Source organism: Candoia aspera, chromosome 7 (genome assembly GCF_035149785.1).
Source record: "Candoia aspera isolate rCanAsp1 chromosome 7, rCanAsp1.hap2, whole genome shotgun sequence".
Taxonomy (NCBI): domain Eukaryota; kingdom Metazoa; phylum Chordata; class Lepidosauria; order Squamata; family Boidae; genus Candoia; species Candoia aspera.
In genome coordinates, this window is record NC_086159.1 from 67,659,065 (window position 1) to 67,677,159 (window position 18,095).

Below are 18,095 nucleotides of genomic sequence, written 5' to 3' on the forward strand. Positions count from 1 at the left end.
GTGAAATTTTGCAATTTCTCTGCTTTCATTGCATCCTCCAACAGCCATCATGAAGCCCTCTTTAGGGTGACCTGTTCCCTACTGGGAGGGGACAGCCTGCAGGACCATCTATAGGTCTGCAAGGAGTATTATTCATGCTGTCTAGCAGATAAAGTTGCTTTGATTCAGTTAGAGTTGGACTCTGATAGGGTGTTCCAAATGAGTTCCCTGCGGCACAGACTTCTGATGTTACCTGGACTGAGTTTGATTCTGTGACTTTCAATGAATTGGCAAGGTCTTCCAATCTCTATGTTCAGCCACCTGTCTGTTAGACTCAAGCCCTCCTGGGTTGTTAAGGCACCCTGGGAGGTGACATAAAGGTGGTTCCATGTGACAGCATTGACCTCTTTGAGGGAGAGGGTGGTCCTCCAGCCATGAAGATGGTGGTGGTGTGCCTCTTTCTCAAGAGGCTGTTACCTGACTCTTCCACTCTGGACAGTTATTGTCCAGTTTCCAACCCTATCTTTGTAGGGAAGGTGTTGAGAAGGTGGTCAGGCAGCAGTTGCAGAGGATCTTAGAGGAAAGAGATTATCTGAACCCATTCCAGTCAGGTTTCAGGACAGGATATAATGAGGGGACAGCATTGGTTGAGCTTGTCAATAATCTTTGGTGGAGCCAAATGGGGGTGATGCATCTATCTTTGTATTCCTTGATTCTCAGCAGCATTAGATACCATTGACCATGCTTTTTGGAACACCTGTGGGGTTGGGACGGGGGGCGCTGTGCTGCAGTGGTCTGCCTCCTTCCTCAGTGGTCGGTCCCAATTGGTGTTGATAGGAGGGGAGAGGTCATGCCACCAGCTTCTTTCTTGTGGGGTGCCTCAGGGTTCAATATTTTTACCCCTCCTGTTAAATCTACATGAACCACTGGGTGAGGTCATCTGTAAGTTTGGGGTTCGGTATCCTCAGTATGCAAATGATACCCAGCTGTATATCTCAACTCCAGGTTGCACAGGTGATGCTGTCTATGTACTGATCCAGCATCTGGAAGCTGTTCAGATCTGGACAGGGAGGTGCAGACTTCAGCTCAATCCTGACAAGACTGAGTGGCTCTAACTATTTCGGCCCCTAGGTTATTTTCACTTTTGGTCATGGATGGGGTTGCACTCCTCCACTCGAGGATAGTGAGCTACTTGGGGTTTCTTCTGGACTTGCAGCTCAAAGAACAGGTAGCAGCTGTGGCCAGGAAAGCCTTTGCACAGGTTCATCTTCTGTGACAGTTGTGCCCTTCCCTCAACTGGAAAACCCTTTAAATGGTCACTTACGCCCTAGTCACTTTGCGATTGGATTACTGCAATGCACTCCACGTGGGGCTGCCCTTAAAGATCATCCAGAAGCTACATCTGGTCCAAATGCAATGGCACAGGCAGTAACAGGCTGTTCTTGTTATGCCCATATATCATTACAGCTGCATGAGTTGCATTAGTTTGGTCTAGCAGTTAAGGCAATGGGCTAGAATCCAGGAGACTGAGAGTTCTAGTCCCACCTTAGGTGTGAAAGCCGGCTGGGTGACCTTGGGCCAGTCACTCTCTCTCAGCCAACTCACCTCATAGGGTTGTTGCTGTGGGGAAAATAGGAGGAGGAAGGAGTATTCGGTATGTTCGCCACCTTGCATTATTAATAGAAATAATTAAGGCGGGATAGAAAATAAATAAAATAAAAAAATAAAAATTAGTTGCCAGTTGGCTTCCAGGTGCAATCCAAGGTGCTGGTCATCACCTATGAAGCCCCTCATAGCATGGGGCCTGGCTATTTGAGGGACTGCCTGTTTCCAGCTGTTTCTTCCTGCCTGGTGCATTCGGGGCTCCAGGTCCCCTCAATTAAACATTGTCATCTTGCCGGGCATGCTGTCTTCGTTGCAGCCCTTGTCCTCTGAAAGAACATTCCCCTAGAAGTACACATGGCTCCCACCCTCCAAGCGTTCTGGAAGTCCCTTAAGACCTCGCTCTGTTCCCAGGCCTGGGGCTGGAGTTTATGTGGAGCTCCTGTTGAGTTATTTTAATGCTGCTGCTGTTGTTTTGTCCAAATGCTTATGTTTTTAACTGTGTTTTTAAACTATGTATTTGAAATGCTGTAAGCCGCCCAGAGTCTCTTTGGAGTTGGGCAGCCTTAAAAATCCAATAAATAAATAAAGTACACAGAGCATGAGACAGACATTTTACAAACAATTCAATTTTATTCATTTTTAAACTCTTAGAGCACCAACTAGAAGCCCCAAATTTTATCCAACCATTTTATTACACCACAGTACTGTGTTACAATACACCAAATGGCAAATTACAGACTTATTCACTGTTAGCCTAGTTGTTCACACAACTAGTTATGTAAGAATATACACAGCTTGGATTTCATCATCATTCTAGAAGCAGGGATTGATCTATTGAAGGAAAATTCTGATTTTGAGGGGCATGTTACACTCATGGACTGATTAAAATCTTTTGCCACTTAGATTTTGTTGTATTTTTATTTTATTGTAAATGGTTTTAAATTTTAACTGCATTTTATTGTAAACCGCCCAGAGTCCCCCATGAGGTGGAGATGGGCGGTGAATAAATTTATAAACAAACAAACAAACAAATAAATAAATTTCTCAAAATGCTTGAGATTTTTGAGGTATGATTTACAATTAACCTTCAAGGACACAAAAAGCCTTCAGACACAGAACGTTTTTCATTCCTCATGGTAGAGATCATTTACTGATGTAAAATTTCCCAAGACAAGCAAGAGGGGTCTCTCCATTAGAAAAAAAGAACTAAGCTGCAAGCAGCTTCTTAGTTGCACTTGTTTTCAACTAATAATAATAGAAGTATCAACAGTACAGGGCAGGAGAGGAAAAGAAAATTCCCAACTGTTAGAGACATGTCCAGAAAAATGGACATACAATTATATTCAGTGAGTTTTTTCCTGCAGTAATACAGGTTTTGTGTTGCAGCTCACATCATTTTCCATATTCACCTCCTTTTCTTTTCCTGCCTTGAGTCTACCCCTGGAGATGCATGAATGATGTCAAGGATATCTCCTATGTATTCAGTTACAAAACTTTTGTAAATCACATTGAAAATATTACATCAATTCTTGAGTCTAGATTTTACAGAGCTTTAAAAGTCCTTGCTGGCAGGTATATAGAAACAGTATTTTTAAAAAGAAATTAAGAATCTTATTGCCTGGTTGAGTTTGTACATATAAAAATAATTAGAACTGAATTTTATATAAACAATCCAACCATTTGCAGCTCAGAGTTCTTTTGTTCCATTATTTAACAGTAGAAATGCCATAAGTTACCTGAGTTAATTTTTCCATGAGGAAAGGGATAGATAAATCTCTGATTTTAGAAATTTCTCTTATGTTATTCCAAAGATGTTAATATTGTATAAAAATTACAAGGTATGTTATTGGAATCCAGTATTTTAGAAAACAACTAGTGAAATCACTCAAGGTTTCAAGTTCAGTCTTTGTCTGAATGCAGTTCATATTTCAAAGCTTTTGGGTTCCTCTGGATGATTTTAGCGTAGTATTTGCAGGATTTCTGAATTGGCCTGAAGCATGTGTATCATCTATGCTGTGCTTGACTGATCAATTTCTTTGAACAGAAGGGTATTCAAAAACATCATCTTTTTATCAATGATTAAAAATGCTTCCTTCCCTCCATGTTGTGCCTCTCCTAAAAATGGTATTTCATATTTACTTCTAAAATGTCAGATGCGTAAACTCTTTGTGTTGAAAGATGGTCTGCTACCCTCCAGAGTTTAAAATTAGAGATAAAATAGAGAGAAACATGCTACAAGCTAGGTTAAGTGCTAGTACCCCAAAACAGCTTTTACTGCTTAGCTAATTTCAGGATTTATTATAAGGTCATTCTTCAGCTCTACAGCATGAGCTTCCTGATAGAATTTTAATTACATTTTGATTAGAGCAGGGAGAAATGGCTTGAGCATGCATATGTGCTCATTTTAAGATTTGTTTTGAACATCTCTGGATCAAATTCTTCATTTTTTAGCTGTAAGGTTTTAGTTATAAAATATATTTTAAATTAGAATGGAACTCAAAGTATCTTAAAGGAACCTCATCCAAGAAAAGGATAACATTTAAAACATTTAAAATATCTATCATTTAAAATGAGGTGGGCAATTATTTTAGCCCGGAAGGCTGCAGTTTCAGGTTGCATGTGGCTGAGGACCACACACACATGTGTAAACTAACACACACACACATCCTCCAGTTCCTTATTGTGGTACGGAAGAGTGTGTATCAGTGTGATCATTCTTAAGTGACTGTGCTTCAGACAATTTGAATGACAAGATCACACTAGGAAGTTTGATAACAACAGGGAGGTGGGTCATAAGGGTGAAGAGCTTACCTGCCATCTTCTCCAGCAAAATCAAACGCCTGGCGGCAGCAGGGGACAAACCAACAAGACATTTTGGGAGGGTAACATCCTCTTTTAACTATTACACTTTGTGCAAACCCAATTTATTATCAATCTGCAGAATCAAGAAAATGGTTTAAAAACCTATTCTAAACAATGACTTCTTTTATAGACACTCAGTCCTTTTAAGCACATAAGTGCTGATCTTAAGCCTGTTTAGGACAAACAGGCATATCAATGGCAAACTTCTCAGGTGAGGCTCAATGATTTAGGCTGAATCTGAATATATTTCTTAGGGAGAAAACACCACTGAGGATAGTGAGTTGTTACTGAATAAACAATTTTCCTCCCAAGGCAGAAATCAAAGGAGTTTCTCAAAGAAAGAAGGAAACATGGGGTACCAATGTTTTTGTAGGCATTTCCCTTGGCAAATGCTACTGTTATGCTTTATACCTTATTTTGTTTTTATTTTATTTAGTTTAAGATTCATCTAATTTAAAAAAAATAGGATGCTACCAAACAAAGCACCACTCTCAAGCGTAGTCTTCAGAAAATAAAAATGATGGGAATGCTGTAGCCAAATGCTTTCTCTGGATATGTACCAGAGAAAAAAAGGCAGAGGTAATAAGGTAGAGATCATCCACCTTAGGAGATGGGTGGGGACAACCTGAACATGTTGATAAATTAATGTTTTGAAATTCGCCATGCCCCTACAGCAGCCATTTTGTAACAACAGCCATTATATGCTCCCAAAATTCCTAGGAATCCCTGGTACTAACTAATCGTAATTTGTAGTTTGACTACAGAGACAACAATATATTTCCCTCTAGTTCTCTCTTTAAGGTATTATATAAAATACAATTAAGTGTCCATGTCTTAATTTCAAGCAGTAATACTATGTACATAGAGCTGCTATGACTAGATTTGCAAGACTAATTTTGTGAACATGACTCAGTCTTTGATGAACTCCATTAACTGTATATGCTGGAGCAACAGATTGTCTTTTTCTCCTCATATGAACTTTGCACAGAGTTGATTCTGGAAACAGTTTGATTAAAAAGAATCAGTAGCAATTCTTTCCCATGTAAGCTTTGCATCTAATTAAAAATATCTGGGTTGACTATTTTGGCAATAAAAATTCAATAATACATAATCAACAATAGTTTGCACTTTTATTTGGACCCATACAGAACTGAATAGCAAATACCAAGAGCAACATTAGAATGTCTTGTAATTGAGAAGGTATTGTTTGCTTCTGTCTAACCAATAATAAATAAATATAATTACACTGACATGACTTTTGTGAGGTATATCAGTTCTGATAACAGAACAGTTTCATCCTCGCGTATATCCACAAGAAATTAAATATTCTTTTCCATGCAATATTACAGTGTTATTACTGGTCAAATTGGGGCATGCTTCATTTAATAAGAAAAGCATTTAAAACCCCTGTTGTTTCTCTTAAGTAAATGAATTAAATTATTCTAGGACTCTAACCAGTAAGGAATAAAGAGATGTTCTCCCTCGTTTCTGTCTTGCAAGCAACTAATATTTAGTGGCATTCCAGGTCTAAACGTATGGGCTCTGTGTTGCAATTATGGCTAATGACTCTTCAAAAAGATTCTCCATGTATTTGTCTGATTGTCTTTTTAAGCCACTTATTCAAGCTTCTCAACATATCTGAGGAAATTGGCTCCATTCACCATGTATTCCCTGAAGTACTGAACTTACTGTCCAATTTTATTGACCAACCCAATTTAATTTATTTCAGTGAATTTATAAGTCTCCCTTCGGAAACAGAAGGAAGACTTACACATACCCATGTGCATATGCACACACACATCAGGCTGAATCACTCCACTGCAAGATGAAGGCCTCTTCATTGAAAGTTATGGACCCGTAACACGGTGCCAATGTGGGTTGGTAGATTAATGCTTTTCAACTTCGCAGTCTATGCCTGCCAGAGAGTGTGGCCCAAACTTTCTCTGTGTAAGGGAAGACTAGAACCCAGATCTCTTCACTCCAAGACAAGCATCTTTACCACTATACCCCCTTCTCATTCATTCATTCATTCATTCATTCATTCATATACACAAACTTTAATATGGAAGTGGGGTAAGTATTCTCCATGTACTTTTCCCACAACAGATAACCATATTTTTTCCTGTACTAGAATGTTCTAGAAAGCTAAAGGTGACTAGTAAAATAAACAATTCAAGCCCACCTCATAATGAAACTTTCAAATAGCAGCAGAAAGCAATATTGCAGAAAAACAAGGGACAGTTAAAAATTCAGTTAGACAGCAATTCAAAAGTATTTACTAGGTTGTATTCATGCCAATCCAGAAAGTTTATGAAATTGCACACAGCTCAAACTAATTTTAGCAGATTATTTTATCTATGGACTGATCTTTCCTACTAAGTGTTACACTATCAATAAAATAGTACAGCCCAACTAGTAATATAGAGGCTTAATTCCATCCAGTGAAGAGTTACCAGCTTTACATAGCTGTAGATGCAAACACTGTGTCTATTCATTTCAACTTCATTAATGGATGGCAAACCAAAAGCATACTTACATATACTGCTAGCTGATGTTATGGATGTAATTTCCAAAATTCTTGCTGATCCATTAAGATTTCAGGTTTAATTTCTCTGCTTACTCCATAATTGGAGTCTTCTTTTAATTATCTATAGACTGTGTTTTAAATTAAAGAGTTCACATTTAATAGATTCCTGCAATTTGCCCTTAAAATAGCCTACATCTGAACAAAACATATGCATTAAATTACTTTTCTAAATCGTGCAGCCAACTTATCACCTGGTACTGATTCTGTTTTCAAGCTTAATTTAGTAATACTGAAGCAATCATGTACTAGGGGTACAAGAAGCACAAAATGAGAATTAAACTAAGCTTCCTTTAAAGAAATATCATGGGATTTTGTAGACTACATTGGTTTATAAACACACTAAATCTATACTACTGCATCAACTTGGCAGTTAGTGTGCATTTAGAAATATGTACTGTTACTCTCATCTGACTTTATAAATCATAAAGTAGAAGGAACTATTTAGGCCATCAAGATCAATTCAATGCAGGAATCCAAATTAAAGCACCCTTGACAGATGACCATCCAGCCTCTGCTTGAAACCATCTAGTAAAGAGGAGCTTATAACCTCCCATGGTAAGGTTTTACTACTAAAGAGCTTTTATTATTAGGAAAAATTTCCTATCTTTCAGCTGGAACCTGCCTTCCTACACCCAAATAATAATTGTGTTATTCTTGAATTTGGGATATCCAAAGGAGCAACAACTGAGAAGGCAGACTTGCATATTGAGGAACAGATTTTGAAAAACTCAGAGAATAGATCCTGTAGCTTCAAGTCCTTTAGGAGAAAAGTGTCTGGGAAGAATGGAAAATCCTATAAAACCAGATACTGAATATGCAATCACAAATATTCCCACAAAAAGCAAACGTGAAAGAAATATAAAGAGGCCAACACAGAAATATGTGGAGCACTCTAAAATGCTGAGATGGAAATGCACAGGAAATAGAAGGAGGGGGACATAATCAAAGAAGAATGGAATACAGTATTCAGATCCTGTAGGAACTGTGTTAAAAAGGTCAGAATGGGCCAAATCTTGCAAGAGGTATCAGGAACAACATAAAAGTTTTCTTTGGGGATGTTACAAACATTATGATGCCACTGGGGGAACAAGGAAACTGCAGCTTAGGATAGCCAAGGAGGGTAAAAGAGAATTTAGCAGGGTCAGATGGATTGCATCCCATGGTAGTGAAGGAACTAGCAGAGGTGATCACAGAACTGCTCTCAGTAATCTTTGAAAAATGCTGGAGCACTGGTGAAGTCCCAGAATACAGAGGGAACAAATCTTCAAAAACGGAAGAAGGAAAACCTGGGAAACTACAGATTTTTCAGTTTGACACATACACACACACACACACACACACACACAGTGTGTACATGTGTAGGTATGGTCTCTGAACAGAGTATCAAGCAGCCTGTTTGTGAATATTTGAGTAGGCAGGCTACAATTAACAGCAGCCAGCATGCCAAACTAATCTTATCTCCTTCTCTAGTAGATCAGGGGAATACCATAGACATAGGGTACCTGGACATCAGCAAAGCCTTCAACGAAGTGCTTCATGATATTTTCCTTAATAAAATGGTAAAATATGGGTCAAGTAAAACTCCTCTTATAGTAATGACAGCTGAATGATTGCACCCAAACAGTGCTCATTAATGGCTCCATTTCAGCCATTACTTCAAGGAACTATCAAGTGCAATCTACAGGGCTCTGCCCTGGACCTTGTGCTGTTCAACATTTTTACACTGACTTGAATGAGACACTTAAAAGGACACTTACAAAGTCTGCAGATGTCAGAAAGCTGGGAAAAACATGTCTTGGCAGTAGTACATTCAGCACACTCAACTATCTTGCTAATCAGAATGTCATGGGGTACATTTTCTGATGTTTTCCTGCAGTCAAGGCATATTACATTCTCAACATTCCCAAAATATGCTAAGGACATTTCAAGGTCAAAATAAAAAGTTAATCTGACAAGGCTTGCATTTAAAAATCTGTGTGCTAAGAACTAACAATCATTACATTATTTTCAATATCCATTAACAATGTTTACGGATGACTTCTATAAAATGGCCTAGTTTTATCAGGAAGGTGTACACTTACCCACTAAAATAATCAAGCTATTCACGGGGCAGTTGTTTGAATTCACTAGCGTAGGGTCCAGATGAAGAATGGTTCATGCTTAAAACATTATTTTTACTGTAAGTACATTTAGGGCAGCCATCAAATTCAATAGTGTATAGTGTATAAGTAAACACACCCAGGATTTGCATTCTGCACAACACTAATTGCAAGAAAACCAGATCATATTCTCATTTATATTACCTTTTCCCATATATTGATTATTTCTTCCTACATAGTAACAGAAACCTAAAGTGACATATTTGGAATAAAAAATGGAGATTTCTCTTGCCCTTTTCCATGCACTATTACAAGAACTAAAGAAGACTACATGACCTATTTCTGCAATAAGCCCAACAGACACAAGCAGATAAGAAAAGCAGGTAGAGTTGGTACTAGAGGAATAAAGAACAGTTTGTGGGGTCACTATGAGTCACAAAGTAGAACACACCACAGAGCTGAGAAACAGTAGAGCTAATACAGTTAATATGAAATGGCTATTAGAAGTACTTCATATCTTGGATAGTGGGGAAGACCCACACAAAAGATATAAAAATATAATATGTAAGCATAATTTCCCTGTTCCATGTTTAGGATCTCAGTTAAACCATCCAGCCAATCACCTCACTCACCACAAAGTATGATGATCTAGCCTCTCAGTTATTGCCTCTGATGTATGAATTTGACATATGACATACATCCAAAATGTATCTACTAATTGGGATTAGAAGACCACATAATCTAAAATGTATTTCATTTGGATGAACTTTATACAAAGTGCTCCATCAAAACACTACCCACAAATTGTCTGATCACAGAAGCCTGGAAGTTGTGACTGAATTACACCGTAGTATTTCTAAACATATTTCATGCTTTTGGTTTCTGTTCATCTACATTGTGTCTGAAATCCAATTTTCATTTTATCTCCAATTCAAAAGAGGCTTGTGTTTTCCTGCAGCAGACACTAAATACTTGTATCTTCTCTCCTGTATATAACACAGCTACTTTAAAAAGTTATGTAGAGTTTATTTGGACATTGTAATCAGTCATTGTAGATTTTAGTTCATCTTACCACTAGTCATGGTGAATAATAAGTGATAAAGTGCTTACAAATAAACAGGAAAGTCTTGGGGCAGAGTGGTCAAATTCTATGGGTGGAGTTTTGCTCATGCAAATTACACCCCCCCCAAAAAAACCTCTTACCCTGAAAATTATATGGAACAGCAATAATGTGAGAAAGTTAAAGTTAAGATAAAACATGTACCTAAGTAATGGGTTACTCTGTTATCTGTGACTATTTAGGAATCTTCTACAAAAAGGTTTTATTTAATAGCCTTGTAACTTTTCTATCCCAAATTGCAGTTTTGAGTATTATGTTAAAACGGGTCTTTGTTTTACATTCTTTTGTTGTTGTTGTTGTTGCTATTTTTACTGTAGAAAAACTAATTAGGTTATATTTATTTAATATTTAAATAGTGCCAATTAATATTCAAAGAGACATCAATATTGCTCCTTGACTCATTTCTTCTGTAAAAGAATAAATCCTGAATGTGTTGTGAACCCAAAATCCTTTGGCTAACTGTAAATTCTTGACTAACATTTATTATACTGTATTTAATTAGAACAAATGCATAAACATCAAAGGTTTAATGAGCAAATCAAAACAACTTACCTATATTTTGTGCAGGTGGAGTTTTGGCCTGAAGGGCTTTCAGTGTTAAGAGTAACTTGTGGTGAAACTTGAGCTGACAGCAAAAACCCCAAAGCTAAAACAACAAGTGCCACAGTTGTGCCTATAAACAAACGAACAGTTTTATTCCAGAATATAGAACAATGCATATGTAGGTGTGCCTGTACATATCTCACTCCCCAAAAAAATTTGGAGTGCATTTTAACACAAGTGGCTTGACTTTGTCCTGTTTTAAGTTCAACACCTGTGCTTGGCGGCCAATCTTGTACAGTATAGTGTTGAAGAAAACGACCTAATATTTGCTTCAGAACAGTTGCAGCACAACAGAGGAAACGAACTTGCTACTTCTGATTAAAATGCCTCACAAAATTAAAAGGTATCAATGTGGGCCTCAACTTGTAAGAAAATTATGTTACCTGCAGAAAATGGAAGGGTAAACACGATGCAAGATCTGTGATGTTATTATACAAAATATGCATGGATTTATTAATATATTCCATACAGGTAGTCCTTGAGTTACGACTGCAACTGGGACCGAGATTGCCATCGCTAAGTGATGCAGTCATAAAGTCTGATGTCACATGACCGTATTGCTTAGCAATTGCAACCCCAGCAGTCCCTGTTGTTGTCATAACCCAAGACATGGAGGTGGTTAAGTGGGAAGTGGAGGGAATCCCAGGTAAGGATCGTGGGGGTGTTGCAGAGGGGTGGGGGAGGCCCAGGAAGGCTTGGCGCAGGCCATTCATGAGTTGAGGGAGCGGCTGCTTGGTGTGGCATGAGCTCAGAAAGGCCAGGGAATGAGGGTGCAGGGTGCATGCGATCGCAAGGCTGGGGAAAGAGGGCATGGGGTGCATGCGTGCAATCTCAAGGAGGTCATGGAAACAGGGTGGGGAGTACACGTGTCTGTGTGTGCGCGATCGCAGGGAGGCCATGGAAAGGGGATGCAGGGTGCGTATATGTATGCAAGTGCAGGGAGGCCAGGGAAAGAGGTTGTGGGGTGTGTGCAAGCGAAGAGGGGAAGGAGGCTGCAGTGCGTTCAGGTGAGAAAAGGCTGAGGTGGAGACTTACCCTGTGACCTTCCTTGCTGGCTTCCCATTGACTTTGCTTGAGGGAAGCTGGCAGGGAAGGTTGCAAATGGCAATCACTTGACCACAGGAAGCTGCAACTGGTTCTAAGTATGAGCTGGTTGTCAGGCATCTGAATTTTGTTCACATAGGGGCACTGCAATGAGCAGAACTTTGAGAACCGGTTGTAAGTTCCTTTGTTCAGCACCGCTGTAACTTTGAACGGTCGCTGAACAAATGGTCATAACTTGAGGACCACCTGTGTACAAATCCATGCAAATTAACATGGAAAATATCTCCATCCCAAGACACTAATGAGGACTCAGTACACTAATGAGGTCTCAGTAACACTCCATTTGCAGCTGATAATTCAACATCTCTACTCTCAAAGGAACAACAACAGTTAACAAACTTTTTTTTTGTTCTTTAATTTAACTGGCTGGTTCAAAAGATTAATTATCAGTCACTGGGAAGAAATGACAGGGGTATTTGTCACTTAGGGTTAGCCCCACAACTGATAAGACACCTGCTTGGACACCCATTATTTCACTGCCCATCCATGCTAGATTTCATAAGATTCCTTAACATTTTAAAATTAAAACATATGCAGAAGTAGTCTAGCGTTTCACCCCAGAACTAACAACCAATGACAGCTCTTCTACTTCTAGATTCTATGATCTGAATCACACCAACCTCACTGAAGCTAATTATTACTACATTTTCAAATACACTCCTCTTTGCTCCCTAGTCCATTTTGATATGATGCAGGCATACCTGCTAAACTTCCAAGTGTAAGTTTGCGGCGGCCTATTTTCTCTACAAGCCAGACTCCAACAAGAGTGAAAATGAAATTAGTGAATGCTGTAACTGCAGCAAGCCAAATTGCAAGTCGGTCATCTCGAACACCTGACATTTGCATAATGGTAGCACTGTAGTACCTGAAAGATAAATAACATGAAATATGAAGTATATTCACTGATTTGGACAAAGGCAATGTGATAGATTGGTCCTTGTTATGGATGGTAATACATGAATCTATTCCTTTTCAGGCTCTTTTCTTTTTGGTGATGCCAATATTATGCTCTACCAGATATCTTGATTGGGGAGACACAATAAATTTGCTCCTTGAAGATTCTGGTGCTCTAGCACATGCCTAAGATGTATATCTCAGCATCAGTTCTATTATTTCAAGCAATTTGTGGGCATAGAGCTGGAGACAGAACTTCAGAGAGATATGAGAAATAGGCATATTGCAGTCATGCAGAATGTGATTTCTTGCTTTCCCCAGATTTAAGAATATTCTTAAAACTAGAATCTGTATTCTTCACTGTGGTAAATCAAATAACTGCTCTAAAATATTAATAGATAAATGAAACAAGTTCTTATTTAGGTAGCAATGACCACTGAAGTGGGGGTTTGACACATTAATGTAAGTAGGCAGCATAGTAAAGGGAGACATTTCAAGCTAAGCATTCCTCAATGAATTTAGATAGCTGTTAATGCAGTGCCATGAGGTTCTGGTTTAGAGTAGATAACAGGCACTAAACAAGAGTTTTAATGTATCTGTGGTCCATCTCCAGTCCCTATTTTGCAGCCCAAGCCATTTCCCCAATCATGTCTTGAAATGGGCAAAATTGCATGTGTTCAGTGGTGTGAATGTTTGCATTTTCTCTCCCCAAATAAAGGTAGAAATTAGCATGTAATACATCTACTGCCATCCTTGACCATCCCCAACCTCCTACAAAATTTCAGTCTGGCCCACCCAAAGATAGAGTTTCATCATGTCACTGGAATGCTCTCAAAGGCCGGCCGGCCTGCCTACCCGCCTGCCTTCCTTTCCTTCCTTCCTTCCTATGTGCCCTCCCAAATGAAAAATGTTTGCCTGGCCCTGCCTAAACTACAGTTTGCAAACTCTTATAACATCAAAAATAGTTAATGATTCATAATGACAGTCCATGAGCTGTACTGAAATGAATGGGTGCAGTGAAAGAGAACAAGTGTTACATTTGGAGAACCCATTTTAGTGCTTGAGAAGAATTTTCTAGTGATATTTCTTCTGTTTTTTTTTTTAAATTTGAAGGGCTATACATTTTTTAAGTGGGCAAGGTGTCTGCAATGTACTGGGAGACCAGAGATGGGGGATGTAAGTATTTCAAGTTGATATAGATACATTTTGCTTAGCAAAGGCTTTGTAAGGTAAAGGTAAAGGTTTCCCTTGACGTAAAGTCCAGTTGTGTCCGACTCTAGGGGGCGGTGCTCATCTCCATTTCTAAGCCTTGGAGCCGGCGTTGTCCTCCGTCCGTGGTCATGTGGCCAGCATGACTCACGGAACGCCGTTACCTTCCCGCCGAAGCGGTACCTATTGATCTACTCACATTTGCATGTTTTCGAACTGCTAGGTGAGCAGGAGCTGGGACTAGCAACGGGAGATCACCCCGCCGCGCGGTTTCGAACCGCCGACCTTCCGATTGGCAGCTCAGCGGTTTAGCCCGCAGCGCCACCGCGTCCCTGTAGGCTTTGTACTTCCATTTATATTCTTATTTTAAAGAGACCTGAAAAACATATTCTGTTAAAAAGCAGCCTTTTGCCACTGAATTTTAGCAGCACAATTTGGGATATTCTGGGAACTATTAGGGGCACTTATGGGCTGTAGGCCCAAGGTTGCTCATTCCTATTTACAATTTATACATTTGGACATGGGCTTTTTTCATCATTGCCCCATTCTCTGGAACTCCCAGTGGAGTTTCAGCTTCAGCTTGCTTCATCCCTCCTACATTCAGGATACAAGTATAGTAAATAAGGTAATTATTATTTATTTATTATTTAAATTTATATCACCTAAATAGATAGATAATTATATCACATAATTATCTATCTATCTACCTATCTATCAATCTATCTATCTATCTGCCAGTAGCTCTCACCATCTTACACAGCCCATGAAAATTCTGCTGAGGTCCTAAGTATACATATCCATCAATTTTTTTAGTCCATTTGCTCAAATGTACCCTTCTGTCACAGACACCCTCTGCTGGTTTAAGCCTACGGTAGTAGCTACACTGAGAAATACAAAAATATGGTACCTGGAATTGTTGTTAACACTTTTCAGTATCCCTAATTGATTAGGTAGCTTGTTCGTGGTTATCCGATTACTCAGCACAGTTCAACCAACTTTCAGCCAACAGCATTTCCAAAATGTAAAACACAAGTACATGACTGTATATATGGAAATACAGTCACTACCTTTAGTTGTCTCCAATTCCGTCCAACCTAATAAAATGTTTTGAATTATTATTAGCCATTGTCAGTCCCTGAACAGTTAACATCTCTACTAAAGTTGTTTTCTCTTTTTAGGCGTAAAGCTAAAAATATAAGACATTATGAACCTATGATGATACTTCAGATTCTTTTCACTGTTTACATATCAAGTTGATTGGATGGAATGCCTTGATAATGGGCTAAAAAAATTAAAGCAAGAAATTAAAAATAGAGATTGAAAATAGCAAGCAGCATCATTCATAATGAAACAGCGACACCAACTAAGGGATCAAGGTAATGCTCATGGCATTTGAAGACTGATTCAGCATGAAAAAAAATCCTCTTACTTTTAGAAATATCTAGGCAAAGATTGCCAGATTATTCTGATGGCCCCTAGGCTGTTCATCAATGAGATAGGCAAGAAGGAATCTGTAACTCTGTAACAGAAGTGAAGAAAGATGATCTACAACACATTATTATTTTCCCCCTCCTTCTAAGTTTTCCAGTTTTTCTCTGATCAGGAAGCATTTCCCAAGTCCCTTTGAACTATGGGAATAGAAGTAACAGTAATTCACTGCTTAGCAAGTATCAAGAATCCCTGGATTTTGTATGCTTCAGGAAATGAATCAAAACCTGCATTAGGGAAATATCAAGATGTTGAAAGTAACTCTGCAATTTGCAGGGCTACCAAAAAATCTTAAATTTTAAATAGCACAAGCAGTAACGGGCACCTCTCAGTGTGCCCACGTGTCACTACTGCTACGTGAGCTGCACTGGCTGCCAGTTGGCTTCCAAGTGCAATTCAAAGTGCTGGTTATCACCTATAAAGCCCTGTATGGCAGAGGGCCTGGATATCTGAGAGACCACTTATCTCCAACTGTTTCTGCCCACCCAGTACGTTCCAGCAGAGTGGGTGCGCTCCAGGTCCCCTCCATTAAACATGCCATCTTGTGGGACAAAGGAAGCATGCCTTTTGTTACGGCCCTCACCCTCACCCTCTGGAACAGCATGCCCCTGGAGACAAGGATGGCACCCTCTCTTCTGCGGTTCCAGAAAGCTTTGAAAACCTGGTTTTGGTTCCAGGCCTGGGGTTGATGTTGTATTATTTTTCAATGGCCCCTGTTTTGTTTTGTTGTCCAAGAGATTGTTTTAGTCTGGGCTTTCTGTGTGATTCAATGCTTTTAGCTGTTTTAACATTTTCCCTAGTTTTGTATGCCACTCAGACTCCACTGGAGTTGGGTGGCCAATAAATTTAAACAAACGAACAATAAAAACTCACAGGAAAATGCAACAATTACATAAGAACCTATGGCTATGTAATGTGAATAAGTGGTAAATAGGAGGGTTAGAAAATGAAATTCAAGACTGTCAAGGAAGATGGAAAATACAACGTAAAAAACATACAAAGAACTATCCAAAGAAGTAATGTCCTATTCATACCGCAAAGAACCTTGTTTTTAAGTGAGCCCAAGAAGAGATCAAAGGATTTTATGTAGAAATCAATTAAAAAGATCCATGATTACAACAGCTGGGATTGAACACAACTGTATTCATCCCAACACAGGGAGAAAACCACAGGGAGAAAAACAGCTAAATGAAGATAGAAAATGATTGTTGGAAAGACAGAACAAAGGAGGAAACCATTGAGAGACTGAATAGAATGAATAGTTGGATCTCAGAACAGAATCACAATAGAGGCACATTTTTATAGCATCTCATTTGATTAACGCTTAATTAAATAACAGGCTTGGTGAAAAGATTTATAACCTGAATGTAAGATTTCTAGTTGGTGACTTTGGTTCATTCTTTTCCTCCTTGCTTTTATAAAGTGTTTTTTCCCCCTAGATGTTCCACAGAGATTTAAAAAAGACTATCTTGCCAGCAGACTCATAAAACTAAGATAAAAAGCAACAGATTCAGGTGTTTATTACAAACCATTTTTCCAATAACCAGATGACACAGCAGCAGCTACACAAATCTCCCACTGCTTTTTGGGAAAGAGTACAACAACAACAAAACACAGAAACTGATTGTCTAAACAATGTATAATTATTTTATACCACTCAATACTACGCAAACTGGAAAGCAGACCCAATTAATTAATCAATCAATTAATTAATTAATATAATTTTCTAGTTTTATACCTATAAGATTACACACATACAGATCCATCAAGCTATTTCCCTTTGGGATAAACAATATTATGTGAAGCACAGAAAAAGAGTGAGAAGTAGGGAACAAAAGAAATTAAAGGCAGGAGGTAAGAGAGAAGGAAAGGAAATCTAAAACTGGTTCACCAACACAATTCACTATACATCTCCATTTCTTTCTGCACTTGTGGACCATCCTTGCTTCTACCACATACATATACCATTCATCTATTGCTTTTTGTTCCTTAATCGTCTCATCACTCTTTTTGAGGGTGTCAGTCTGCTCCTTTATTTCAACCCATCACTCTTCCTTCATATATTTGTGAACAAATGAATAAATGGATTATTACTGTCATAGATCAGCATTCTTCATATATTTGTCATGAAATTCAATCCTCCTTCTTTTTGTCTATGACCAACTCACCCTTGATGCACTTCTACTATGCTGGTCACTTACTTTTGTACAACAATATCCAGAGGGTGGGAGACTTGAATGGGTTGGTCTGACAAAGGAGCATCACTCCATCACAGCGCAAGCCCAACACCTTTTCACATTTGTTGTAATGTCCAAAAAGTAGAGCTTGTTTTGTACATTCATTCAGTACTGACTCATTCTTAACCCTGTCTCATTCTGTTTTATCAAAGACAATATTTAAGAACCCTATTCCCACTACATTCAACTTACCTTTATGTTTGCTGTGACATACCCAACTCTCACTGCCATATACCAAAGTGGGTAGAAGCCTGCTGTTTAGGCATTGCTGCTTCTTTTGCAACAGATCACAAACTACCACTACTGTT

General features: G+C 38.8%; 1 protein-coding gene across 4 annotated transcripts in view; it reads right to left on the minus strand.

Annotated features, from left to right (window-relative positions):
- SLC2A13 (solute carrier family 2 member 13) overlaps window positions 1-18,095 on the minus strand; it is a 135,947-nt gene that overhangs the window by 39,678 nt on the left and 78,174 nt on the right. For 3 of the 4 annotated variants that reach the window (XR_010068283.1, XM_063307979.1, XM_063307978.1), the window contains exons 5-6: window positions 12,661-12,824; window positions 10,805-10,925 (exon numbers count right to left, since the gene is read on the minus strand). Coding sequence is in view for 2 of the 4 variants with exons in the window: in XM_063307979.1 (XP_063164049.1) it covers window positions 10,805-10,925; window positions 12,661-12,824 (285 nt within the window). In the remaining 2 variants the exon portion in view is untranslated. Of the gene's footprint in view, window positions 1-4,395; window positions 4,520-10,804; window positions 10,926-12,660; window positions 12,825-18,095 lie in introns of all 4 variants that reach the window. The other variant, XR_010068284.1, reaches the window with a different exon arrangement.